Genomic DNA, 26,293 nt, shown 5'->3' on the forward strand with positions numbered 1-26,293 from the left:
AATTGGGTTTGAAAGATCCATCGGTTCCACTTAGCGGGATCTCGGTTGCCGCTCCAACCTCCAGTACAGCAAGTATGGGATCAACAGTCAATCAGATGCAGGTCATAAATTAAAAGAATACGGTCGGGTATACTAACCCATTCAGTGAAGTCCGACCTGTCAACTCTCTGCTGTGTTAACCAATTCACTCAAAACAAAACTGGGAAAATTGACGCTGGTTGTCCCAGCCACCCATAACATGCACGGTTACTCGCCCAGCCTCTTCCCCGCTGTCAGCGCAAAATGACGGCACACGTTTTTCTTTTGCGCTTCCATCCCCTCTCCCTTTTTCTTCTCCCTACATATCTTCGTCCTCGTGCTCTGCAGGTTGTGATCGCAGTCCACTCGCGCTTCTAAGCTGCATGTGAGGTGTCCGAGACTGAGATCCACCCTATACAAAGTACAACACCAACTTCTTTGTATCTGGACATACCTGAGTGACGCGACAGCGGCCCGTTTCGCAATCCCTATTTTGTCGCATTCCTGAGATCAGAACTCAATCTTTTCCTTTGTCCACGAGGCACCCGGCAAGATGATTGGCAGCTTATTCTTCATCTTTAACCGGCTGGTGGAGATCGTCTTCTTGATCCCCATCATCGGCATCATGGTACGTTGAACACAACTCTCTCCAGTTTTGAGACCGAGTCGCGCACTAGCTAGCTAGTGACCACGAGCATGGTCTCTCAACAACACTCAGCCCTCATCTCCCAGCTAGAAAAATAACTAAAAACTAACATCGCAATGATCATCAGTCCTACTTCGTCCACGGCTACCTAAAAGCCAACATGCTCACACCCGCCTACATCCTCGTCATCTTCATCGTCAGCGTTATCGCCGTCTTCTGGGCCATCGACACCCTAATCCGCTTCTCAGCAACCAAGCGCTCAGCTCTCTTCGTCTCATTTGTAGACCTCCTATTCGTGGGCGCATTCATCGCCGCTGTCTACGAGCTCCGCTTCATCGCAAACCAGAGCTGTTCACACTGGGACGGTGGTTCAGTCTGGGTATCCCTCGGTCCGTTCGGCGAGTACGGAGAAAGCATCAATAACGATTACCACCTGCACATTAACAAGACGTGCGCTATGCTCAAGACTTCGTTCGCGATGGGAATTATGGAGTGCGTCTTCTTTGCTTGGACGGCTTTCTTGGCTCTTTTCTTGCATTCGCGTCAGCGTGAGGTTGTCGTTAAGGAGACTACTGTTCGGAGACGGAGTCACAGTTCGCGACGTGGTCACTCTAGCGGAGGACATCGTCATCGGAGCTCGAGTCGGAGTCGGCGGCCTGCGTATGTGGTTTAAGGACCCTGTACAGCCTTGAACCTTGGGTTTTTAGCGGTGGTCTTGTTTTCAGTTTTTTTATTATTTATGGGTACGATCGCTTGCTTTTATGATTGTATGATGCGATGGAATAATGCGGATGAGGATATGGGATGATCTTGGTGGAAAGAACGTTTGTTTATCAAACATGAAAATTTTATCATGCTTTGTGAGATATGTCTTTACCTTAAACAGCTTTCATCTGGTCATAGTTCGAAAGTCTAGGAACTTAAATGCATTCTATCTTTACTTTACCATTTACACTGAGCGCCGACAAGAGCAAATCTTCGAATGAGTTTCAATTTGGATGTAGTAATCACCGATGGAAGTCTAGGATTCAAAAACTATATACCCATGGATGAAGGCTTCAAGTACTCATCAAGAATCCCTGGATTTCCTCTCCTAGTCGCTTGGCGTGGTCGCCTTGTATCATGGAGAAATGATTGGCCCCGTCAATCCGGGACAGAGCTATGCTCGTCATGGGCAAGAGATAATCCCAACCAGCTGGGCCGAAATCCGCTCTTTCCTCCGTGAGGAATTTCAACCCTTCCGGGTCATCACTTCTTGCTTCAAACTTTGGCTCGAGATGTTTATCGATGGCGTCGCACGCCCAGATGATCTGTGTTTTTGGAGCATCGACAACAGGCGCGAATGGTGTTGCGTGGTACTCATGGAGGCTGTTGACGCAAGCTTCAAAGTGTGGAATAAGCCATTTAGGCACTTCCTTCTTCACCCCGTTGACAGTTCCGAGCAATCCAATCTCATCGCAATATTCGTAGTATCGACTTGGCAAGTGATCAAGGCCCCTAGGGACGGGACAGTCAATAAGAATCAAATCCGTGACAGTTTCGCCGGCGGAAGCAAGCTGCTGCGCGACATGGTACGCAAAAATACCACCAACGGACCATCCACCTAGGGCGTAAGGGCCATGAGGCCGGCGTCTGCGAATCTCGCGGATATATAGTTCAGAGACCTTCTCAATGCCGCAATTGTAGGACTCGGGAGCTTTCATGAAAGGACAGTTCACTCCGACGACGGCTACAGAGGGGTGAATACGAGGAATAGCTGCATAGGACGAGCATGAACCAGAGCCATCAGGGAGCAGAAAGAGGGTCTTGGCCGTTGATGGCAGGACGGGATTCCCCTGAAGTAGAAGAGAGGTTGCGGACAATAATTTCGGAGGCGGTAGGCCATACTCCGGGGTTGTGACACCAGAAGATTCTTTGGTCGATGAGGAGTCGCTCTTCGAAGATGATTCCTCGCAGCTCAGGGGAATCGGGTCTGACTCCACGTTATCGGTAAACATTGAGTTTAAGATCGCGTCATTGCCACCAAGAGTTTTGTTTGCATCAGAAGACCCTGTATGTGAATCCTGCTTCCAGAATTTTTCGAGCGCTTCCATGGTGGGATAGTCCATGAAGATTGATGATTCATGGGCTAAACCAAGTTCTTCTCGGAATCTGCTGGCACAAAGCAGTGCAAGAAGCGAATCGAGACCTAGGTCTGCAAGCTCGGCGCTTGGAACGAGTTCCACAATAGGGACTCCACTTTCTTCGGAGATGATTTTTAGAGCCGCTGACCAAGAGTCTGTGTGATTCCCACCATCAGTGGTAACTGAGGCACTAACAATAGAAGTGACAGACCCAGTTGATGCATCTTTTGAATGGGAAGATGCTTGAGTTCGGGTATGCAAGGTTCCACCTGCTGGACTGCCTGTCTTGGTTTCATCGCGCATGTGGACAATATAGTCCATGAGTCTCCGAGGAACACCTTGAGCCTTGACACCCTTGTATAGTGCAGCCAATTCGTTGTTTTCAAACACGAATACATTACCATGATACATGCCATCTTCACTGGGCCCTGTCATTTGAACATGGGTCCGATAAATAGCAGTCATTGACATTGGCTTGTAGAAGTGCAAAGATGCCCATCCGTGGTTGACAAATACCTCCTTGCTGAGATCAGCCTCGTCATTTGCATTCATGATAAAGAGAGCAGGTTGTCCAAGATTGTCAATCAAATGCGGATTGACGTAGTAAATTCCGTTCGTGCTTTGAGGGTTCTCAAATTGGACAATTGCCACAGCTTCGCGATTACGGCTATCTAGCAAGACGGATGACACTCCCATGAATTGGGAATCATACTGCGCGAGCGATGATACCAATTGATACCCCGTCTTCCCAGAAAGCTTCTGAACTCGCTCGTCAGTGTAAAGCCTATCAGAGACAGACTTCATCTGCTCCAGGACAGGCACGGCCTGGAGTTGGGCCTCTGCATGTGCCTGCATTGCATTGGGGAAGGCCATGCCGGCCTCGGCATGCTTGGTCATTCGCTTGCCCTCGGAAGTGACGCTCCAGAATTCAATCGCTGCTTTGAATGTCTTCCGGTCAAGCGAAACATGGCAGCGAAGTAATTGTGGGCCCGTGCCCTTTGTTTTTGTGACAAATGGCCGCTGAACATCCATATTTTGAAGATCCACTAGACTTTCATCCAGCTTTGGTTGCTGTTTGCGAAGATGTTCGCCAATAACTAGGGCCATTTCAGCGTAGATCGATGGTGTCACCAGAGGGACGTTGTTAACGCAATGTCCACGGACGAAGCAATCCATATCTTCGCGGAGAACATCGGTCTCCCCGACAACAAGCACCGTGTTACCATCGTCTTTCTCTTCAACCAGCTTGTGAATGCATGTCGTCGATAATCCTCGAGTAGCTTGGAGGGATCGAGGCTCACCCTTGTGCAGAGTCCAATCATTGGCGTACTGTATCCAATAGTTCTTCAAGTCCCAGTTGTACGATGGAAGGCGAAGGACAGAAAGAGAGTGCGCAAAATCACGGTGATATTCACCCCAGCGGATCTCAACGCCAGACTCATATAGACTGGTTAAGCTAGCCGATATTGTCTTCCATGTATCTTTGTTCCGCTGCAAAGTCGGCAAAGTGGTCGTCTTAGGCCCGAGATTGTTTCGAAGAAGTCCCGAAACAATCGGATGAGCACCAATCTCAACCCAGATAGTGCTTTCATTGACCGCACTGTTTTTTGCCTGGAGCAGTCCGGCAGCAAGATTGACTGTTTCTCTACAGTGTCGGGCGAGGTATTCCGTTCCGAACGATTCCTTCGACGTCAGGACCTCGCCAAGCAAGGGGGAAATGACAGAGACTTTGGGTTCATTGAATTTCACCGCCCGCGTAGCTGCTTGGAACATGTCGAGAATGGGCTGCATTTGGGATGAGTGAAAGGCAAATGGAACTTGTAGTTTCGTTTTTCTCAATTCAGTATTCTCGCGTGCAGAGAGACGATCTAGTACCTGCTCCATCTGACCAGTTGTTCCACTCAACACAGTTTCGGAGGGCGAGTTGATGCAGGCAATTTCATACTCAAGACCCTCGCAAATGATATTGATGTATTTGACAGACGTACTGACCGCTAACATGGCGTGTGTGTTGAGCGGAATATGCTCCTCTATCAACTGTGCTCTTTTTCCCACCAGGAAAATAGTATCAGCTTCAGATAGCACACCTGCAACGTTCAAAGCAGCATATTCCCCAAGGCTGTGGCCAACCACTGTCCTAGGTTGGACTCCCCAAGACTGCCACAGCTTCGCCATAGCCATCTGTGTGCATGTGGTAGCAACCTGAACAACTACTGGTGACATTTGAGTTATGTCTCCCTCGGCCTGTTGGACCAAGGGCAAAATTGAAGGGAATCCCAGTGCCTGAGAGAGGGCATCGAATCGGTGCATATCGGTGCAAAAAGAGCTGAAATGAAGCAAATGTCGACCCATTCCAATATACTGCGATCCTTGTCCAGTGAATGCAAACGCCACAGGTTGCAATGCCCGCGCCTTACGTTGAACAACAGGCGATGTCAATTTGCTTCCCAATGAGGCGGCAATTTCTTCCAGATGCGAGCCAGCCACCATGACGCGGAAGGGATTGTGCATACGGCGAGCGGTTGTTGTATATGATAGACTTGCGAGTGGTGGCTTCTTGTCTTTGAGGTGTGCCAGAACGGAGTTGATGTTCGCGAGAAGAGCAGTGCTGGACTTAGCACTTACTGCCACAACATGCGTAGACCTAGGATCTATGGTGGATGTGGAATCTTTATCCAAAGAGGCCGGTTTATCTTCAATCAGCACAGAACTGTTGCCTCCTGCGGCTGAAAAGTTGTTGATCATGACCCGGCGCACGCCTCTCTCTGGGCGTGTCCAAGGTGTAGGGCTTTTGGCGATGTGGATGTTTCGCTCCTCCATATCAGTGGGGAACCCACTATTGATCTATCCAGGAAGTCAATTACCTGAAATGGCTGTATATCGCAGGTTTCATATAAATAGTTTGCTCACTTTGGTCTTGATTCCGCAGTGGGGAGGGATCTCGTTCTTTTCCATCATCATAATAGATTTGATCAAAGCAATGACCCCAGACACTGACTCTCCGTGGCCTACATTTGCCTTTACCGAGCCTAGAAACAGCTTTTGCTCCTCGGTACGGGCTTTTGCCTCTGATGGTGCAAAAACAGAGAGCACAGATTTCATCTCCCGTGCGTCACCTAAGAGAGAATGATTATCTTAGCATAAGAACAAGCCAAAAGTTCAATCAAGCATTCAAAACGCACCGGCCTGTGTTCCCGTTCCATGCATCTCGATATAACCAACACTGTAGGGATCTACTGCGGCACAGCTGAGCACCTTCTCAAAAATGGCCTTTTGGGCACCGATGTGTGGGCGAGTGATGCTCTCAGCTTCTGCGGAATGATTCGTGTACGCTCCGCGGATGATTGCGCAGATGGGATCATTGTCGGCTTTAGCATCTTCCAGTCGCTTGATAATTAAAGTGCAGACGCCTTCGCCTCTACAATAACCATCCGCGTCATCGTCGAATGTCTTGCAGTTCCCAGTTCTTGACAGAAAATGGCCACGGTCCAGACCAGCTGAAATGTCTGTTCAATTTACTTTTTAGTATACACAAGTTCATTTGGTGTTCTTTTCAACTTACCAGGATTGGTCAAGACATTTGTTCCTCCACAGAATGCAGTATCAATATCTCCCTTTAGCAAAGAGTTGCAAGCAAGGTGGAGACTGGCCAGGCTGGATGAACAAGCTGTGTCAATACTGTAGCTGGGTCCTCCAAACTTATAGAAGAAATTTTGTCTTCCTGGAATGAAAGCACGACATGAGCCCGGAATATAGCTAGGCGAATTTGTTAATGTTGCTTTTTTTTACGATGAAAACCAAATCGAAGCAGGTATAACACGATGATCGGAAACATACTAGGTATCCACATCCTGGGAGCTATTTATTTCTCCCCAGTCGTTGCTGGTTGTACCATAAAACACACCAATCCTTTCAGACTGAGTTGAGGGTGTCGAATCTGGAACAAACCCAGCATATTCCATTGCCTCATACGCAGTCATAAGTGACAGACGCTGAGCTGGGTCCATTTGGGGCGCCTCACGAGGACTAATCATGAAGAAATTTGCATCAAACAGACCTGGTTGCTGTAACCAACATCCATAAGGAGTTGCCATCGTGTTTTTCTTCGTCAAAGTGGGGTCCACATGTGTCCGCACGTCCCAACGATTGCTGGGTGTGGTGCTTGCAACATCCCGGCCATCTTGCAGGAGCTTCCAAAATTCATCAGTATTCTTAGCATCTGGGAATCGTCCAGAATAGCCAATGATGGCCAATCTAGAGTCTCCCAGCTTACCCGAGGCACCGTCATCTGAGACAGCACTGCTAAAGTTCATCGCTGGGTCCATCGTTACCTCGGTCTGGCCTTGCTTTTGGATTCCAGCAGCAATACTTTGACCAGTCAAGGTGGCAATGGGCAATATCCGACAGCTTTGTTCGGCATTTCCAAGTGTTTGTGCCAGAGAATCAACTATACGATCCAAACGAAGTGGTTCACGCAAGATCTCATTGATTGAACCCTTCAGCGTCTCGCCAAAGTTACTGGCTGTGATTACCTCGCCGTTGACACTCGAGATCATATGTGAGTGACGCCTGAATGAGTCAAATCCACTCTGTAGTGTCGGTCTCAGAATCATGTCAACATCTCGCTGTTGGTAGAGTGCGGCGGCATGGTATGGTGCATGGATAGGGAGCTTGATAGACCTTTGCCCAGGGAGGTACTTTCCACTTATCAATTCAAGCAGATTCTCTGGAGGTCCACTCAATGTCAAGCTGGCATTGGCGTATGTGCTGATGTAAATCGAAGACGTGGCTGGGAGGCCCTGTGCAACCAAACGTTAACATGGATGTTGCCGAAAATTATCGATCTGTATTCATTGGTTTGTTCATCGTACCTTGTCATTATTGTAATGCTTCAGAGCCAATGTAGCGACATCAGTCTCCAGGCCGGGGATTAAGGTGGCCCATGATGCAGCAGGGTCTTTCCCTACTTGAGGTGCGATCCCGTGAAGCACCTCTGAAACACAGAGGCCAACACGAAAGGCAACCAAAACAGTGTGTGCAGCAAGAGGAATGAGATCTGTGACTGTTTTACTGCAGCTCACTGCAGCTGCACTGAGCAATCCAGTACAGAGGCCAACTACCCAAGTGTTCTGGGGATTAGGATACGATATCTCCGGGGCCGTGAAGTGACTTGATATTTAAGTTGTGTTAGGGCAGATTCTCTTGTTATGCTTGTTTTTAAAAAGATAGCCATGTCTAGACTTACTTTATGAAACAAGCTAGCTGGTAAGTAGAAGCTAGTGTTGTCTCCAGGGCCTGAGGGAGGTATGGTAATCCTTGGCTCCCTGCGAGAAGCTCTTGGAAGGTGATAAACCTGGGGAATCGGGTACGTTCATTCATCGGAAGCGTTCCGATCTCCTCTCGTAGACAGAAAGTGACTCTTTCGAAAAATGTCGTGAGAAGGGGGTTGTTCTTTATGGCTACCAGAGAGCGTAGACCACTCAAATAGTTGCATGTAAGATCTCCGAAGAGAATAACCTGGTTTTGTTCCGGCATGATTGATGATTTTCACGGTACTGTGTTGGTCTTTCAGCCATAGGAGACTGGCTCCAGTGGCTCTTTTATGTGTTTTCGTTTGACCTGTGAAATCACATTTACTTATTCAAAGTCCTGGTTTTTGCACTCGGCCGGGGGCTAGATTGAGAAGCTTCTTTCTCCTTGAGCCCGGCTACCTCGGTATGGCCCACAAGCCTCTGAAAACCTCGGGGTTTGATAAGGATATCCGAGATTCTCAGTATAGAAATTTTTGATGAGAATCTGAACCGAACATCGGATTCCTTAACAGGGCATTGTCACTTTTTCCCGAATATCGCGTTCCGCGCCCCTTGGTACAGCCATTCGCCGATTCTTCCTTTGGTTGTGCCAAGATGATCACCGATATCACTTGCATTCTGGATATATAAGAGCTCGATGGTTTTGCAATTTCGAAACACTTGAACCAGGAATCGCAAAATTTTACAGTTTACATATTATTAAAATATGACAATTACTATTGCGGGCCTGTTGGCGCGAAACAAGTATGTTCCGGCCCTTTAATCTTTCCTTTGTATGGTTTTAACTTTAATGAATGTCATACAGGGCTGTCAACCATACACCTTTGCCTTCAATTGCGGAGAGAAAGTTACAGAGAGGAGCCCCACCTCGCACGGTGATTGGTAGTCATAATTGCCTCGCTATTATCCCAAATATTTCCAAAGTTCGCTAATGCTTGTTTCCACGTTAGTTACCTGCTGTGACCCTCGATGCATTCCAGAGGAATTCTTGAACCTCAAAGCTGGAGGTACGTGAAGCCATTCAGGCCCCAGGAGCAACCGGAAAACAGTTCGTTCACATATTTACAGAGGTTGTTGTCCACCGTAATGCTGGAGGAAACATCCGCTATGCCCTCCGTGATATCTTGATTCTCGATGCACTAGTCAAACTTGATGAGATTGCCATCATACACCATACCGACTGTGGCACCCTACGCTTTACGGATGAGCAGCTGCGCATTGCCTTGAAAAAACAAATCAATGAGACACATTGGGCCAAGATTGAGGAGATGGAATTTGGTGCGGCTCTGGGGTAAGCTCATCTCGAGGGCCTCAGTGAAAAGAATGAATGGGCTGATATATAATTGAATTATGGCAGAACCGAAGAAAATCTGAGAGGAGACCTTGAGTGGGTTCACGCAAGCCCTTTGATAAGGGATGCGCTCAAAGATGGTACTCATGGCTTTATCTTTGACCTTAAAAGTGGGAAATTAGACGAAGTTGAAATGTAGGTAGTGTCTTCAATCTGTTAGGTACAGTCCCCGGTCGGATGTTGAGACCTTTTTGAATCATGCATTTGAAAGTCGACCTATCGGTGCAAAGCCGGGGTGTCAACTATACCCGTGTACTCCTAATTAGACGCGAAATCATTCATGTAATATCCTCTATCTGTAAGTGTCTAGTCATAAGACTCTTGTGTTTCAAAACATCGTCAAGGCTACCCGTGGTCCTCTATGGATGTGTGTAAATAAGAATGGCTAAATATTGGCGGGAAGTAGGATAAAACAGCGCCAATATAGCGACTGAGTAATGTCGCCAATGTCCAAGTCCCAAAATAAACAGTACGTGTTTTTGCAGATCACGCCCACATTGCTTATTTTTATCATGTCATAATTTGAAGAGCATGAGGAATAATATATGTGCAAGCCCTTGAGCTCTCAGTGGTATGGAAAGAAGGAGGGGATAGAGGAAAGGTTAAGCCTGTTCCTCGGAGTGGATCACATTCAAATTATTGACACTATCTTAGATTTAGTAGCTCAGGGGAAGATGGTGATTCATTGAGTTCTCGGTGGTAGTTCTTCGAGGCCCCATACTCTAATCTTGGAAGTCCGAAGTGGCTGTTCGGTCCTTCGGCCCTTCGGCTGTTTAACAACTAGGAGTATATCTCTCGGGCTTGCTTCCACAGGACAATCCATTCGTTCCTAGACTTCAAACCCGAAATTCCCTTTTCAAGCTTCCAATTCAAAAGGAATTCGACCTTAGCAAAATACAGTTCTCCGGTGTCCCAGAATTGTCCTACCCAAATACAGAATGTCGACGGATCGTGCCCTTACGCCAGAAACACTTGATCCCTCCCAGATAGATGGCCCGAAAAGCCTCGAATCAAAGACAAACGTTCAGAACACAGGAGTCCCGGAATGGAAAAAGAGTAAAGCCCCCGATGGTGGACTGGCTGCTTGGTCTGTGGTCCTAGGATCGTGGTGTGTGCTATTCTGCAGTTTTGGATGGATCAACAGTACGATCAACCCCTTTCACCGAGAAATCCATACGGCCTTCTTATTGTAATGACAACGACAGGTGTTGGGATATTTCAAAGTTACTACGAGTCGACTCTACTGAGCCATTATTCGGCTAGCACGATTGCTTGGATCCCATCTTTGCAAATATTTTTCATGTACGCCATGGTAGGGTCTTCCCACAAATCTTCCTCCCTTGTGCCTAGTCTGTTGATTCATTCCTTCTCAGGGTCCCGTATCTGGTCATTTGTACGACAACTATGGACCCCGTTACTCACTTCTGTTCGGATCGCTTTTCCACGTTTTTGGCCTGATGATGTGCTCTATTGCGACAGAATACTATCAAATTCTTCTCTCGCAGGGCGTATGTAGTGCCATTGGAGTTTCAATCATCTTCCAACCCGGTAAGCCAGAGCCCTGGAGCCACACAGTGCTATACCTCCACAAAATACAGTCATTGATGTATATTCCAGCGACCAGTGTCATACCAGGTTGGTTTGACAAGAAACGTGGCACAGCCTACGGCCTTATGTCCAGCGGTTCCAGTATCGGAGGAGTGATTTTTCCGATCATGATACAACGATTGATCTCAGAAGTGGGATTTGCGTGGGCGATGCGTGCTGGAGCTTTTGTGATCTTGTTTCTCCTTACCATCGCCAACTTGACGATTCGATCCCGTTTCCCTCCATCACCACGGCCAGTATCACGGGCTACACTGACACAGCCATTGAAAGAGCCAAAGATGCTACTTGTTATCACAGGATTCACTCTGCTGACCTTTGGAGTGTACATTCCCATTGATTACTTGGTCGTTGAGGGACTCTCAAGTGGCATCAGTGACAACCTCTCTCAGTATTTGCTGGCGATGCTGAATGCTGCAAGGTAAGCATGAAACTACCTCTTTTCCGCCTAATTTTACTTACTAAATCATGCTACTAAAGCTTCTTCGGCCGCCTGGGGGCGGGCATGATTGCCGACCGGATTGGTACGTACAATGTCTTCGCCGTGGTATGCTATCTAGCTGGGATTTTTATACTTGCCATCTGGATACCCGCCACCAACGCCGCGGGGACTATCGTATTTGCTGTCCTTTTTGGATGTTGCTCAGGCGCATATGTCTCGCTGGCAGCAGCTCTTGTGGTCAAGATTTCACCTTTGCCGCAAATCGGGTACCGAGTGGGACTGATTTTCCTCTTCGCTTCCATTGGCGGGCTAACGACCAACCCTATCGCTGGTGCTCTTATATCTCATGATAATGGGTCTTTTCTTGGAATGAAAGTGTTTTCCGGTGTTCTTCTGCTGGCCGGCACAACCTGTGTTTTCGGTGCTCGATTGCTGCACACCGGACTGAAAATAGTTGCAAAATTTTGATTTCATTGGCCAGGTCGGTGCTATGTACTATACCATGGTAGATCGGATCTGCTTTTTTTATCTTGTTCTAGCTTAAAAGGGCATGGGGTGTCTGTATACTCTGTAAGCAGGTGTTTCAATGCGCGCATTAGACGACTACATTTTTTGTGCACAATACCTCATAGAACCCATGTTATCATGCTATCCTTTCAGTGTGCCTTTTATCAAGCTGCAGAAATAGGAGTCAAACGGAAAATTGAAGGTTTTCTCGTAATTTGTGGGCTGCTCTCGCATTTCGGGCTGCTGGCAGCCCTGGAATGAGATGCCCTTTAGGGGATAAGCCCTAGAGAGGCAACTTAGTATCCAGCATTCTATCTTACAACAAGACCTAGCCTCTGAATGGTAAGTATTAATAATCTTTTATTGTATTGAGAAAAGCCTTCCAAGGCTACAGTTACCCAATTAACAAGATAATGCTAGAGGCTATATGATTCTGCTATATTTTCACTATCCTTGGCCCACAATCCATGAGTCGGACGGGTTCCAATCGGGGAAGCAAATCGAATCTAAATTCCAATCTCTAGCATCTTCTACCGCCAGAACGCTGCTAGGGATGGCATCCCTCCGGTCATCCTCCCGAGGTCCTGTGTTCTGGGGAACCGTTACATTGTTGGGGGACCGCGCTGACGTAAATGGAATCGAAGAGAAAGCATATCGTATATTGAGTGCTTTTTCTCGAAGCTTTCGTAGCACGTTCCATTTGAGTCCAGGACTCGGCCAGCTAGGATCCTCCACCAAATTGAACGAATTATCGACCACCTGCCACGCTCGATCGGCGCAGTGGACTCCAGGCCGAACACAAAGATGCCATAGTGTATATGTCAAAAGATGATATTGAGTAAACGTCGAGAAGAGCCAGTGAAAGTTACTGAGAAGCTCATCCGTTTTTAGGTCATTGCCAATCTCAATGGTGTCGCAAGCCAGCAAAAGCGTCTGTTCGGTGGCTCGTGATGCAGATTCTTCCGCGCTGAGTCCTCGGAGGTATTGCTGGCGAACGAAGACACTGAGCTTTCCCATCAGCACCTGGCCCAGCAAAAGCGCTGACTTTTGAATGGGAATGTTAGGATCACAATGCTGCAAGTAGCGATCTTTTATGCGTGCCGTGATTGTTCTAAGAAGCTGCTCTAAGCTAGTCATTTTGTCATCCCCATTGAGCACGGCTACGGAAAGTCGAGACACTTGTTGAAGGGCTTGATTCATCTCGGCAGCGACCAGAAACAATGTCATCTCTGTCCACTGCGGTTTTGAACTCGGGCCAACTTCCATGTTGGCGGAAAGATCTCGGTCATCTATGTTGAGTGGAAGCTTCGTGTTAGAGAAGCCACCAAACCCATTGGTTGAGAGAGCATGATCTTCACCAACTCGCGCATCGCATCCGATAATTTGATACCATAGCCGGCGACGAAGCTCGCACTCCAGTGGTGGGAGGTTGAAACGTTCCCCATCGCAGTGTAGACCCATCCATTGTGCGGTTCGGAGAAGTATACCGTTCAATGTCCATCCAGATCTACCACAATTATGATTTCGATAGCAAAGCTAGCGCGCAGTGGTCAGCATTCATAGGAAGTGCGAGTGAAGTGGGCTCAAGGCGGCGGCTGAATTCACCAAGTAAATCGACATTGCTTGCAGCGAGCTAATGGTGGGCGAATCGAGGAATGCAGCGGAATGCAAACAGACCTCTAGACCTCGCTGGAATCTTTTGAGGACGGATTGCCGGTCCTCACCAAAGATCATATGGGTTTCTGCCTGGCGCTGGCTTGTGACTGCTGCAAAATAAATGGAGAAAAGAAGCGCATTGAAGTCTTGAGAAGCAGTGTTCGGATTGTTGATGGCGGCAAATACAGCGGGTTGCGTGGTCGGAATATGAAGTACTTTGAGAAGAATGTCGACGTTGTTCAAGTAGACTTGCCACAGGTGCGTGGCTTGCCCTCGAGATGGGAAGAGAGAGAAGGCGTTGACAGCCAATTGGGGGTTGGAGATGAGCCCATCAAAGCCAATCATTGAGCTCGCCTCACTGTTGTCAGTACTTGCCGGGGTGTTTATGGCGGACTGAAGGTCGCACTCCTATTCGCGGCGAAGGTAAGTCCAAGTACTGCTTGGGGACAAATTTTATGGTCCACTGACCTTCTCCAAGACGCGTGAGAAAAGCAACTCGTTAACATATCGAGTAGATGTGCCGTCTTTCACCAAAAGGCCAGCTGTCGGCGCAGTACGCTCGCCGGTTGAAATGGAACTATTTGTTTCTGCATCATGTGGCTGTGACAAGATAGAAGATGATCTGCTACTTATATCGGGGGAGCCTTTGTGTTTGTTCACAGTGTTGGCTCTTTTCCGCACCTCCGGTTGGGTTCTGACACCGGGAGGAAGAATTTTTGAGCGACGCTTTATTCGCCCTGGACCTGGATAGTGACAAGGAACATTGATCCGGTGGCAGGTTGAACAGGGTATGGCCCGGTCGCAACGAACCTTGCGCTCATGGCAGCGGATACATGATCGCTCCACGTCATAGCGCCTTGCAACCAGTAGCTGGGGCGATCGGTCGCCATTTTGCAGTGTTGGAAGTTCCATGTTCAAGAAAAATCAGTTCAAGGTGCTGCCTTTCTCAGGTGAATGCCTTTTGGCAGTGTTTCAGTCTTGAAATTTGATGTGCACTGTTCAATGACCGGAATGGCCGTGGATGCACCGACAATCAACGATCCGGCCCCCAAGCCAAAGAAACACGTGATACAAGGCTAGTCAAACAAAAAGACAACGAATTATGGTATGTTCTATTTCCGCATGGGTATATGCCGCCTGGTGATGTCAAATGGCCGAAAAGCCGAACGACCGAGTGGGCCGTTATCACGATGCATGACCCCAAAAAAGGAATCTAATTGCTGTATCATTCCAGCATCCATCATGGTACGCCCGATCAAGAAAGTCGCTTTGGCCGGAGTAAGCTGTCTGTTTCATTCTATCTGCTCTCTCTTAAGAATTTATACTAATGTGAAAATACTAGGTTAACGGCAACCTTGGCCCTGCAATTTTCCAACACCTAAGAAGCCGCTTCGAAATCACCGTTTTAAGCCGCCAGGATAGCAATCACACATTCCCACCGGAGTCAAAGGTTTGTCGTGTCGACTACAACTCGCCAAGCTCACTTATATCTGCCCTCCGGGGGCAAGATGCGGTTGTCTCCACCTTGCCCGCCCTTGCTCTTAACCAGCAACACCAGCTCATTGACGCCGCTGCTGCTGTTGGTGTCCGACGCTTCATACCTTCCGAATTTGGATCAGACACAACCAATCCAAAGTGCGCTTCGCTGCCCGTGTTTCAAGGAAAACTCTCGACGCAACAACTGTTGAAAGACAAAGTGCATAGCTCAGGAATGAGCTACACAGGTATCACTACAGGCCCATTTCTAGACTGGGGCCTCACCAAGGGCTTCATGAACATGGTGCAAAAGCGTGTTCATCTGTACGATGGCGGTGATCGAGTCTTCAGTACTACGTCATTACCTACGATCGGACGCACTGTTTGTGCAGTCTTATCCCGACCGGTGGAGACGGAGAACCGTATGATTAAGGTGCACGATATTGCAACTACACAGAACACATTGTTCGCAATGGCAAGAAAGGCGGTCGGGCCGGATGGCTGGACGGTGGAAACCTCTCCACTCGCTACCATGCTCCAAAGGTCTTGGATAGACTTCCACGAGGGGAAGCAAGAGCTGGCAACTATGCTTGGATTCATTGCTACCGCATCCTGGGGAGAGGGGTATGGGGGGTATTTTGAGCAAACCGATAATCAGCTATTGGGTATTCAACAAATGACCGAGCAAGATGTTCAAGAGCTGGTGAACAACTTGTGGGGAAAGCAGCTGACTAGCAGCTCTCTTCCTTCACATCAATCATTTTAATTTTGATTCAGATTCTTTTCAATGCTATTCGATGGATTCATTCCAAAAGTGATGCAGATCACTTAAAGTTGAACAAATAATTTATGATTTGTTGCGTAATGTCAAACACACGGAGTGCTTAATGTATTTTTACAAATGATCAAAAGTATCACTTCAAGAATGGGCTATCATATTTCGAATTGACACGATGCTTTCTACATAGCATAATATTCGACGTCAAGGTCATTGGTTGTGCCTACAGTCGGAACAACGCCAGTGATGTGGTGGAGCTTGCCTACGGGGTTCGTCATACCCATCGGGCCCCCCGGAGATCCCTAAGCCCCGAGGTGTTCGACGCAACTCCGAACAACCCCTGCAACAACCTCGGTGTGTACTGCAGCACAAATGTAGGGCTTGGCCTGTTTCTCTGGATATACCCGTGAATCATGTTTTCCAGAACGGCCTTTGCGCTCCAATTCATATACGATGGAAGTCCCCCCATTGCATAGGCTTCCTAGCAACCAAAATTTGCTTCTAGCACTGCAAATTATTCCATTGCATTCCACGCTTCTTTTGATCTGTATTTTCTTCACCTTAACAGGACACGATAATGGCTAAGCGCTCAGAATACACGGTATCACTCTCCCTCTCCCGGACTCGGATTTGACATATCAATATCAAGACTGATTACTAAATGACAAAACTAGCGCGAAGAGGGCAGCGAAGTGAAACTTCTTCACTATGTCTTCGGACAACCCGATATCGACCAGATCCGCGGTCATCCCGATAAAGTCCTCAATCTCATTGAAGAGTTCGGCCAGAAATATTGGTTCGCCAATGTCGGCCGGCCTAAAGGCGATATCGTCGTCAGCCTCATCGAAGAACTTCGACCGCGAAAGATGATTGAACTTGGCGGCTACGTGGGCTATTCTGCCATCCTCTTCGGGAACGCCGTGCGTCGTCACGGAGGACAGCAATACATCAGCCTCGAACTGAATCCTGAGTTTGCTGCGGTGGCTAATATTCTCATTGAGCTGGCCGGCCTGCGGGACTTTGTGCACACTATCATTGGTCGTAGTGATGAGTCGCTGAAAAGGCTCTACACGAGTGGAGAAGTCGAGCACGTGAACCTCATGTTCATCGATCACTATAAGCCTGCTTATACCACCGATGTGCAGCTGTGTGAAGAATTAGGCATGATTCGGCCAGGCTCCGTCCTCGTTGCTGATAACGTGGTCTTTCCTGGGAACCCGCCCTATTTAAAGTATGTACGAAGTACTGTAGAAGAAAAACGAGAATTGGCACGATCTATGGCATCAAGGAAAACTTTCAACACGGATGGGTTTTCAGAGCGGACGATCTCCAAATATTTGGGCGCGGAATCTGCACCCAAGTTCGATGTCATTGGAAACCCCAACTTGGTGTACCACAGTGTTCTGAAACAACCTGAAGGAGACGCGGTATGTTTATCTACCCCGCTTTGCTCTTCCATATGCTCCCGTTGAACTCACGAATTTGCATTCTCCAGGACGCCCTTGAGATCACCAAGTGTGTGAGAATTGAGGAAATTGCTTGATCCGCACGGACCATGACACGTTCACATGGCGTTTTCGAGCTGTTGATATCCGGAGGATGATAGAATTCATCCACAGAGCTTAGCGACCAAGAAATATGATTCATCTTTCAGGGCTCGTGCACAGCTCTATATTCTTCTTACTCAATTTAATTCGGTAACGTAATTGGATATCATCGTATCCACAAGATTTTTTACGAAGTGCTCTAGAAGACGGAAGCCTCGTTTGCGCTAGATCTTTGTGGTACCAGAAAAGCATCTTCACTAGGTCTTTCATTCCTCCACGCCTGCAAGCTTATACATTTCACTTCTTTTTGCAAGCCAGGCAACTTTTCAATGCCTTGGAACCTTCAGCATTGAAAGTTTGGCGTTCCCAACCTTGCCCCGTTTTGAAGATCTATTTGGATCTAGTACCTGAAAATTCATATAGGGACCATAGCCTCCTCCGCTCCCTCCTAAAGTTCCCGATGTCGTCTCCTTTCCTACAGCCCTCTGGGTTTAAAAGATTTTTTCTTTTGCTTCGTTCCCAATCTACGTAGTGATGACGGCATATTCCCCGCCCTTTATCAACATCTCTGTACAGAGTAGGTGATTATCTTCTACTGGATCTCTTGCGTGAAATATTCAATTTTCAAGGTATTGTCCCTTTTCATAAGCCAAAAGTTCCAAACATCTCGAAAAAGGTTCATTGTAGAAAAATGAGTGAGACTTCCGAATCTATGTCTATTTAGTCAATCCGAAAAGCATGGCTGAAGTCATCTCCTCCTTCAACAGTTTCCACTTTCGCTTCCAGAACGCCATATACAGGTATTCCTTGCAGAACCTTGACAATATGATGGATGGTCGGAATGCATTTCACATGGCCGGCAGTGAAATTGAACGAACACTGCTGTTTTTGTTTGTCATCTAGTGATTGAGAAATCCCAATTGAAACGTCTTCATTTTGTTGTTCTTCATCTTCGTCGGCCAGCGGTGTCTTTTTATAGGGCTCGAGTACAGCGTACTCCGCGTCAGCCTTTCCGGGTTTCCCAACAGCCGGAATATAGCGATAAGTCAGTAATCCTAAGTCGGAGTTGTGCTTAGCCGGAGTTTCTCGATGGAGTTCATCAGCTTCCTTCTCATCACTGGTGCTGTCTCCATGCAACTGAGACCAGCAAAGTCTACCAAACGCTGTACCACGCCAACTCATTTCAATTGTTTTGAAACTTCCATCATCGACTGTCTCAATATCGCAGTACAATGCAGGAGCACCGCACTCATCGCGCTGGGAGACGACTGCATCGGCTAGGTTCTCAAACAGAATGGGAACGAACGTCCCATGGACCGCCTCTCCTTTGTGAGATGTATATTGCGTCCCGTGGATATATAGCCCGACACGGTCATATCCTGATCCGCCCAGCCAAGACAATTTTTGGAACGAGGTGTGGATAAAGGAGGCCTGTACCACGGTATCAGGCAGGATAAACGAGAAAGACTCAGTTGGCAGAAGCCCTTCTAGGTATGTCTTGGATGTGGCAAACCGAATAGACCGGACGGTCTTTTGGGGGTGAATACCAGAAATTCCGTCAGTGATGCTTCCATTGTTATACTGATGGGGACTAAGCAATGGTCCAAATGAAATAGGCTGACGCCAATGCGATATCTTCTTGGACCATTCCGCCTTTTGCAAGGCTTGGCTAGAATAATGAAATTCATCGTGACTGAAACTGTAATTGTCAAACTCGTGGGCTGTGGCAACATTTCAATAAGCTATGCATACAAACTCGAGATTCGGCCTGGGTGGTGTGTATTGACTTACGGGAAAATCCTTTTTTCTTTGAATTTCCATGGGTTGGCTGTTCACGCGAGAGGCGATCTGAATACGCGTGGCTCGCTCTTTCCGGCACTTCTCATATAGTGCAAGTCTCTCGGGGATTTCATCGACAGTCGTACCGTGTGGGAGTAGTACTCCAAGCGATGCAGCATCTTCAATTGCTTGGGCGGCACCTTCTCCTCGGTGGGGTAGGAAAGGGTGAGCAGCGTCGCTTTTATTTCACCACTGATTAGCAAACAGAACAATGGAGATATATCAATCATCAGCGCTCGTAACCTACCCAAGGAGGGCCAGTCTTCCATTGACCCATGTTGGTAATTCAGGCAAGTCGAGCAATGGCCAAATATTGGTTTCATCCTCAGGGGCCTTTTCCAAAATTGCCTTGACTGGCAATGCAAACTCGCTCGCAATTTGCAACATCAATTGCTTCTTTGAACCATTTCCCTTGGCTGACAATTATTAGATTAAGTATCACAATACAACGAAAGGAAACCGAAAAGGAACAATGAACACGGTCAGGTTTAATTTTCTTGCCCTCTTCGCTAAATTGAACTGGAAAAATGAATAGTGACATGACATACCTTGATGTGATCTGGATTCATGGCTTGGATGCAGGTAGATACAATTTGTCGTCTTGTAACCTGCACAGGGATAGCACACGAGGCGTCTGACGCCGGTCCCCATGACTACGGTCAGGTTACCATCTGACTTGATCATTTCATTTGTAAGAGGGTCGTCCTGAAGAGTCTGGGTCGGGATGAGGAAGCGAAAAGCGCTAATTCCACTATCGAAAGGGACGTAGCCCGCTCCTCCTTCGAGGGCCTTGCGACATTGGGACTGTCTCTTTTATCAGTCTCCTTTGCCTTGTTCTTGGTATAGACGAGTGGGGATGAATACTGACATGGACTCCATCCGCTCCTAGGATCAAATCTCCATGTAATCGTTCGCCATTCGCAAGAACGATCTCGCTTTCGTCTGGGTCCACTGATACCACTTTCGATCCCAGTCGGAGGGTGCATGGCTTCCCAGCCCCCTCGATCGAAATTGCCTTTTCCAAAATTGCAGAATGCAAGTGTGCACGATGTACAAGGCGTCTCAGCTACGATAATATCCTCCATTGTTAAATCTTTTTGTTTTAAACTTTGGCAAAGTATTCAAGGGCGAAAAGAAAAAGATTACTCACATGCTGCCATCTGCCACTCTCTGCATGATAATCCAGTGAGATCATCTTTTGGCCAACAGCACCAGCCCAGATCGTGCACCCGGTGCATTCAATTGCGCCAACACAATCATTTTTCCCTAGATCAATTCCTAGTCTTTTCAAGACACCATCGCAATAAGGCGGAATATTGATAGCTGCTCCAATTTCGTTACTGAAGCTCGAGGACTCCAGAAGGGTAACTTGATGTCCTTGCTGTCTCAGAGCCAGTGCTGCAGTCTATTTGAAGCAATTTCCAGATTATATGTCAGTGCCAAAATCCTTGGGAATTCCAACATGCAGAAGAAGGAAAGAGATAATGTACCAAGCCACCAATCCCGGCTCCCACGATGAGTACTTTCAACTGTGCCATGGCCGAATCGTTGATTTCAGATTGAAACACTGTCATTATCATTTCCTGACTTCAGTATGTGCATAAACAATGTGAGTTGCAGTGTGAAGAGTGTCAACATGAATATTGTAAACGCCGTGGACATTCTTATATCTTGCGATAGCGACTATATATCGCATGATCTTCAACCTTGGAATCCTTTACGCCTTGGTTGGAATTTGGCACCTTGGGTCCCATCCATTTCGGCTCCCTCGGCATAATGCCACATTTTAACATGATCTCGGCCATTCGGTCGTCCGAGGATATATAGAAGGTTGGGGGCGAAAATAGGGGACACGCACTGAAAGCGCCACGCGAACGCCAACCGAGGGACCCGACCTCAGAAGCTCATGTTTTCTTTACACATTCCTTACAATTCTCTGACCAAAATTCATAGATGTGATCAACTTAGTTTGTGAGCCACGTATGTACGAATTCTTAAAAGGTGATTTGAGTTTATTCAATTTGTTGGCAATATCGAAATCTAAAGTAGTTGCCTAATCGCCTGTCCATATCTAAGCCTATAGCAAATGGGTTGATCAAGACATAATCTGATTTTCGAGCAAAGATCGTGCTAAATCGGCGGTCTGGTGATACAATAGTCTTTAATCGAAGTAATCAAATCATCCAAAGTCTGCTGAACGGCTGGTATTGGCAATGGCTTTTTGCCAGAGCCTAATCCTAGCGGTTCGTCATCTTGTGTATGATAAAATGGTCGTGCTTTCGCAAGGCCAAACACCAGGCTCAGCTTTTGCACTTCACAAAGCAGAAATTGCGCCTTCATACGCTGCTCGGAAGAGAAGTCCAGGGCAAGATTCCCGAACTGGATGGTAGTGGCAGGACAAGGCCTCAGAAGAGAGCCCAGTATTGAATGGGGTAAATCTGCGCGTTGTGATGGGGGAGGTTCACGTGTAAAAGAGACGAAAGCTGAATGGTATCCGGTCAAGACTTTGGAAAACAGGGCCATGACCATGAAAAATACGGCGGGGTCAATAGCGCAGATCCCATCGTTACAAGTCAAGATACGCTCCAAGTGCTGCATAGTGACACGATTGACCTTGAAAATTTGATCGCCGAGTGTGAGACCAGAGTTTATACCGCTTTCCTTGCACTGAACCTCGACACTGAACATGTTTTGGAGTGCAGTCAAGGCCGTAGTCGGGCATGAACACATATGACCCTTTCCTCTGGATGAAGTGTCGGACACCTCGGACAGAGAAGCGTCTGATCCTCCAAGTGTTCTTGGGTCGAGATCATCGTCTAGTTGTATGTGGGCAGGCTCTAGGTGATCGACATCCATGCATTGTGCATACCATTCTTCTAGGGCATCGGTTTCAATACCTCCAGCAATTTCCTCTTTATCAAACCCAGCTAGCATCCCTGCATGATCCGAGGCGAAGTCGTGTATCACGGGATTGCAAATTCCTATGCTTTGGACTGCATGTTCCCTTGCCTGTTCCCGGCTTCTGGAGTGTATATTCATTGGGGTAGGACCAGTATTTGCTTTGGTCGTTTTGATCAATGATGGCTGGGGCTGTGTAGACGTTTTCCCCCTCCAACGATATGGACTGTAGATACAAGCTGCTTGAACTGCTTCGCATCGCTCACATCGTGGTTTTCGTTTGTCGCATCGAACTTTCAGCATCATGCATCGATCGCAAGTCGATCGCAATTTCGGTACCTCGTGCTGACAACTGCCACCTGATCGTCGGTCACTATTGTCGGCCATTGGTGGATACTCTCGTACCAAGGCCTTGGCAGATGGTAATGAAGCAAGAAATACTACTTTAAGGCAGTTGGCTGGACTTTGCGAAGGAAGTTTATTCCAGGGACTTCCTTGTGGTCTTGGCTTCAATGTATGAGTAAATTTTAAATAGATCCGACCTCTTCAGCGTTTTCTGAAAGTAAGGCTGAACAGCTAAGGACAAGGCTGCGCAAGAACACTTATCTTCTTTCCCGGCCCCCAATCTCTCTTTCCCCTCTTTCTCCATTAGCCCTAGCCGTACTTGGACACGTGTGATGTAACTACGGCCCCTACATGGTGTAGTGAGGAACAGTTATCTGCGAACTAGTCCCCGCCGTCGAGGTCTAAGTTAGTCAATGAAAGGCAGTGGGGGATGATAAAGGACCGATCTCTGCTGAAAAAGCAGACCCTTCCTCGCTATCAACAACGAGATGAGGGAAGCTAGAAAATGCTCAACCAAAAGTGAGGTGAGCCCACTTCGATCTTGTGATCACCCGGCCCGTGCCGTAGCGAGGGTCTAGAGAATGTCTTGTTACAAATGATCGCACTGTCCAGATCTGTTAATCATACTTTAATTTGTAATTCAGACATAGTAACATCTAAATCATCGTCGTTTGATATTATAGATCTTATTCTTCGTTTCAATAGCATATCGTTTGTAAATTTTACTAGCGTTGATGACTACTGTTCTAATCAATAGGACACTGGAAATGACGTCAAAAGTAACCCTTCTTGGGGGCCCAATTCACCGTCACTTGGCGTTATGACTTAGTCTGATGTCATACTCGGCTGTCTCCCAATCGTCTCCCAATTTTCGAAGTTCCAATGCTCTCGAGATCTTCAAACAGCCTAGATCATTGGAATGGTAAAGGAATAATATGATATACAGCCCAGAAATGATGCACGCAGGAAAGAAAACTATGAAACGAGTGAAACAGAATGGTCCAGACAAATCTCAAGATGCACGCAAAGCATTGTACATGTACATTAACCACATCTCATCAATCCATCTATATCCATATCATTAGTTGTGTATTTGCAAGCATTCTATACTGGTTTGGCTTTTGACAAATGAACCAAAAGAACCCAATCTATTTTCACAAAGAAACCAAGAAGGAAAATGGTACGTGGCCACGTCTCGTCTCGTTGAAAAAACCAAGGCATATAGCATTGCAACCCGTTCAAATAAGTCCGGTTCTATTGATCAATTTGGCATCCAAATCAACCATACCGCGCACTCAAGCTAGCAAAAGCATCTGGGCTGTGTCGACCATTCTGCAGTCCGTTGATATCAACGCTTGGCTGGCTCATGTGCGTTCTAGGCATGTTCGCGTTGACCGAAGTGAAAGGACTAGGGTTGGAAGCATAGGGATTCGAAGCACTCAAGCTCATGCCCATTCCCATTGCCGGGGATGGGGCAGGAGCAGGAGCTGCGGTGCCGTTGGCACCCATTCCGATGCCCAATCCAGAAGATGGGTAAGTCACGCCTGCTTGAGCGGCTAGACCCGCACCGGCACCACCATATGGGTTATGGTTTGCAGTGCTCTGCTGTGGAGTTTGGATGTTGGATCCGGGCTGGGTCTGTGGGGTAGAATTCAGAGAGTGGGTAAGTGGTGGAAGAGGGCTGGTCCCTGCACTGGGTTGGAACTGGTACTGAGACTGGGGCTGTTGTGGAATTGGAGGAATTCCGTTGCTGGGCGAGGGAGCAAGGTTATAGAGAGAAAGAATGCTGTTTTTATCCATGTGGCCAGTAGCTTGGGGCGCCAATTGCTGCGGTTGCTGCGGCTGGTATTGGTTCGGGAAGCCGTTGGGATAACCACTTGCACTCTGGGGGGGTTGTGGTCCCGTAGACTGCTGGAATGGATTATATGAACCTTGGCTAGCATTTTGAAATTGCTGCTGCTGCTGGAAATGAGGTGTCGATCCAAAAGGAGATGTGCCGAATGGCGAAGTGGACGACATCGCCGGCATAGTGTTTGCATGCTGAGGTGGATGAGGTACCGAAATTGATGGCACCGGTGGTGCTAGCTGTTGCTGTTGTGTCTGGTTCTGCGCGGCAGTGTTAAAGAATGGATTGGTCTGCGCGGCACCCGGAATGGGATAGGTTTGACTGGCCATGCCGCCCTGCGGCTGGGGCGCTGTCTGAAAGAATGGATTATAGTTGTTGTCCACAGGCTGGGGCGAGGAAACATAAGCACCCTGGGAGAATGTTGCTGTAACCGGCGGAGTGTACGGCTGCTGATATGCGGGCTGCTGCATGGAGCTAGCTTGGCTCGGATATCCACCAGTGGAGTGCGGGAACAAGGGTTGGGATACCTGGAGATGCTGGAAAGAGTTCTCCAGGGGCTGAGCCGACTGAGGCGTATGCACAGGTTGCGGTGGCTGAGTGAACTGGTCGAATGGGTTGTACGAAGTCGACTGTGCGGGCTGCGCAGGCTGCGACTGTTGAGGAACTGGGTTCGAAACAGCCCTATCGAAAGGGTTGTTTGCCGTTTCTGGCTTGGAAACGGCGGCAGGCACTGTGGCAGATACGGCTCTTGTTTGAGCGCTCTGCTTCGCGGTCCAGGCCCTTATCAAGTCGGGATTTCCTTCACCTAGTCTCGACAATGTCTCAACACATCGGCCCAAGTCCTCGTTAAGACCCTTGAGGACCATCTCGTTACGTCGGTCGTTGGTGAAGCCCAATTCCTGCAGCGCTGCCATCTTCGCTTCCAACGAGGCAGTCGTCACGTCAGCAACCGGTGCTCCCATTCCAGTGGTCCTATTTGTGGCCGGTGGAGACCACGGCCGCTGGTCATTCCCTGGCGAATCCCTCTTGGTTCCGAATCGGCGTAGGTTTGAGGTTGAGGAAGATCCCCGAAGTCCAAATCCAAAGAACTTGCCTGACTTGGGTGGCAGCGGAGGCGGCGAACCCTCAGGGGATCTATCCGGTGATGCAGCCCGTCTCGATTCGTCGCGTCTGTAATCATCACGTCTGTAGTCGTCGCGTCTGTATTCATCACGGCTGTAGTCATCGCGTCTCGATTCGTGGCGCTTGGTATAACTCGAGTCTTCTCGGCTAGGAGGCTTGGGCTTGCCGTCCTCCAACGACCGGTACTGGTATTTTTGCCGAATAAACCGTTCCATGCACGAGTCTGCCTCGTCAATATCGCTCGGGACTGGCGGCTTTATATCCTTGGGGTTGTAGATCTTGTTCATGAGGAGGTTGCCGTGGGATTTCATGTTCTGGTCAAGGAGTCGTGGCGTCAGTTTCTGGGAATTTGATCCGTAGGGGTTATGTGTTCACTCACATCCACCTGCTCTGCGGACCAGGTGTCCATCGACAGAGACTTGACCTTGGAGATGTGTGTGCCCAACTTCCGGTGGATTGCGGCGCACCGCATGCACAGGAAGAGGCCCATCTATACAAAAGACGAAGATCAGACAATCAATTCTAGAGCAAGGGGGATACTTCGAAGATCAAAGGAATTGCATACGTTCCAGCTCGCCCATCCTATATCATTGAACAATCTAGTCAGTCCAAAGTCTCATATGATGCTTTTCGCGGGGAAAAGACGAACCTGGGGTCAGGGCATCACAATCGGCACACCGGTCATTGCCAGGAACGGTCCGGATCAACTCGGCCAGGGTCTTCTCATTGCGCAGCTGCTGACGCTTACTGATGCCATTCGGCATGATGAAGGAAAGGAGTGG

The 26,293-nt window shown here is 48.0% G+C and overlaps 10 protein-coding genes across 10 annotated transcripts; 5 read left to right on the top strand and 5 right to left on the bottom strand.

The window, feature by feature from the left end:
- Positions 1–571: 571 nt before the first annotated feature.
- Positions 572–1,337, top strand: N7503_009655 (uncharacterized protein; the record flags this gene model as incomplete). The annotated part of the gene is made up of 2 exons (XM_057069201.1): positions 572–646; positions 792–1,337. 2 exons carry the CDS (start codon positions 572–574, stop codon positions 1,335–1,337), a joined length of 621 nt encoding a protein of 206 aa, XP_056915812.1.
- A 385-nt stretch (positions 1,338–1,722) lies between these two features.
- On the bottom strand, positions 1,723–8,322 carry N7503_009656 (polyketide synthase; the record flags this gene model as incomplete). The annotated part of the gene is made up of 7 exons (XM_057069202.1): positions 1,723–5,631; positions 5,698–5,903; positions 5,970–6,293; positions 6,350–6,543; positions 6,625–7,586; positions 7,659–7,956; positions 8,033–8,322. 7 exons carry the CDS (start codon positions 8,320–8,322, stop codon positions 1,723–1,725), a joined length of 6,183 nt encoding a protein of 2,060 aa, XP_056915813.1.
- Positions 8,323–8,805: 483 nt separating this feature from the next.
- N7503_009657 (carbonic anhydrase) lies at positions 8,806–9,589 on the top strand (the record flags this gene model as incomplete). The annotated part of the gene is made up of 5 exons (XM_057069203.1): positions 8,806–8,843; positions 8,905–8,981; positions 9,050–9,106; positions 9,168–9,390; positions 9,457–9,589. 5 exons carry the CDS (start codon positions 8,806–8,808, stop codon positions 9,587–9,589), a joined length of 528 nt encoding a protein of 175 aa, XP_056915814.1.
- A 799-nt stretch (positions 9,590–10,388) lies between these two features.
- N7503_009658 (MCT family MFS transporter) lies at positions 10,389–11,965 on the top strand (the record flags this gene model as incomplete). Its single annotated transcript, XM_057069204.1, has 5 exons — positions 10,389–10,593; positions 10,656–10,762; positions 10,824–10,998; positions 11,068–11,476; positions 11,536–11,965. 5 exons carry the CDS (start codon positions 10,389–10,391, stop codon positions 11,963–11,965), a joined length of 1,326 nt encoding a protein of 441 aa, XP_056915815.1.
- Positions 11,966–12,451: 486 nt separating this feature from the next.
- N7503_009659 (fungal specific transcription factor domain-containing protein) lies at positions 12,452–14,550 on the bottom strand (the record flags this gene model as incomplete). Its single annotated transcript, XM_057069205.1, has 4 exons — positions 12,452–13,540; positions 13,610–14,068; positions 14,129–14,237; positions 14,471–14,550. 4 exons carry the CDS (start codon positions 14,548–14,550, stop codon positions 12,452–12,454), a joined length of 1,737 nt encoding a protein of 578 aa, XP_056915816.1.
- A 352-nt stretch (positions 14,551–14,902) lies between these two features.
- On the top strand, positions 14,903–15,902 carry N7503_009660 (aromatic alcohol reductase; the record flags this gene model as incomplete). The annotated part of the gene is made up of 2 exons (XM_057069206.1): positions 14,903–14,938; positions 15,003–15,902. 2 exons carry the CDS (start codon positions 14,903–14,905, stop codon positions 15,900–15,902), a joined length of 936 nt encoding a protein of 311 aa, XP_056915817.1.
- Positions 15,903–16,491: 589 nt separating this feature from the next.
- On the top strand, positions 16,492–17,457 carry N7503_009661 (O-methyltransferase; the record flags this gene model as incomplete). Its single annotated transcript, XM_057069207.1, has 3 exons — positions 16,492–16,515; positions 16,589–17,341; positions 17,410–17,457. 3 exons carry the CDS (start codon positions 16,492–16,494, stop codon positions 17,455–17,457), a joined length of 825 nt encoding a protein of 274 aa, XP_056915818.1.
- Positions 17,458–18,181: 724 nt separating this feature from the next.
- On the bottom strand, positions 18,182–20,838 carry N7503_009662 (FAD-dependent oxidoreductase; the record flags this gene model as incomplete). Its single annotated transcript, XM_057069208.1, has 7 exons — positions 18,182–19,160; positions 19,218–19,478; positions 19,548–19,716; positions 19,849–20,104; positions 20,169–20,315; positions 20,451–20,705; positions 20,791–20,838. 7 exons carry the CDS (start codon positions 20,836–20,838, stop codon positions 18,182–18,184), a joined length of 2,115 nt encoding a protein of 704 aa, XP_056915819.1.
- A 592-nt stretch (positions 20,839–21,430) lies between these two features.
- On the bottom strand, positions 21,431–22,234 carry N7503_009663 (uncharacterized protein; the record flags this gene model as incomplete). The annotated part of the gene is made up of 1 exon (XM_057069209.1): positions 21,431–22,234. One exon carries the CDS (start codon positions 22,232–22,234, stop codon positions 21,431–21,433), a length of 804 nt encoding a protein of 267 aa, XP_056915820.1.
- Positions 22,235–23,821: 1,587 nt separating this feature from the next.
- N7503_009664 (uncharacterized protein) lies at positions 23,822–26,275 on the bottom strand (the record flags this gene model as incomplete). Its single annotated transcript, XM_057069210.1, has 4 exons — positions 23,822–25,825; positions 25,891–26,001; positions 26,077–26,093; positions 26,161–26,275. The coding sequence occupies 4 exons, from the start codon at positions 26,273–26,275 to the stop codon at positions 23,822–23,824; spliced, it is 2,247 nt and encodes a 748-aa protein (XP_056915821.1).
- Positions 26,276–26,293: the final 18 nt, after the last annotated feature.

The sequence above is a fragment of the Penicillium pulvis genome, assembly GCF_028828015.1.
Source record: "Penicillium pulvis strain IBT 33274 chromosome Unknown scaffold_8_segment0_segment0, whole genome shotgun sequence".
In the NCBI taxonomy this organism is placed as follows: Eukaryota; Fungi; Ascomycota; class Eurotiomycetes; order Eurotiales; family Aspergillaceae; genus Penicillium; species Penicillium pulvis.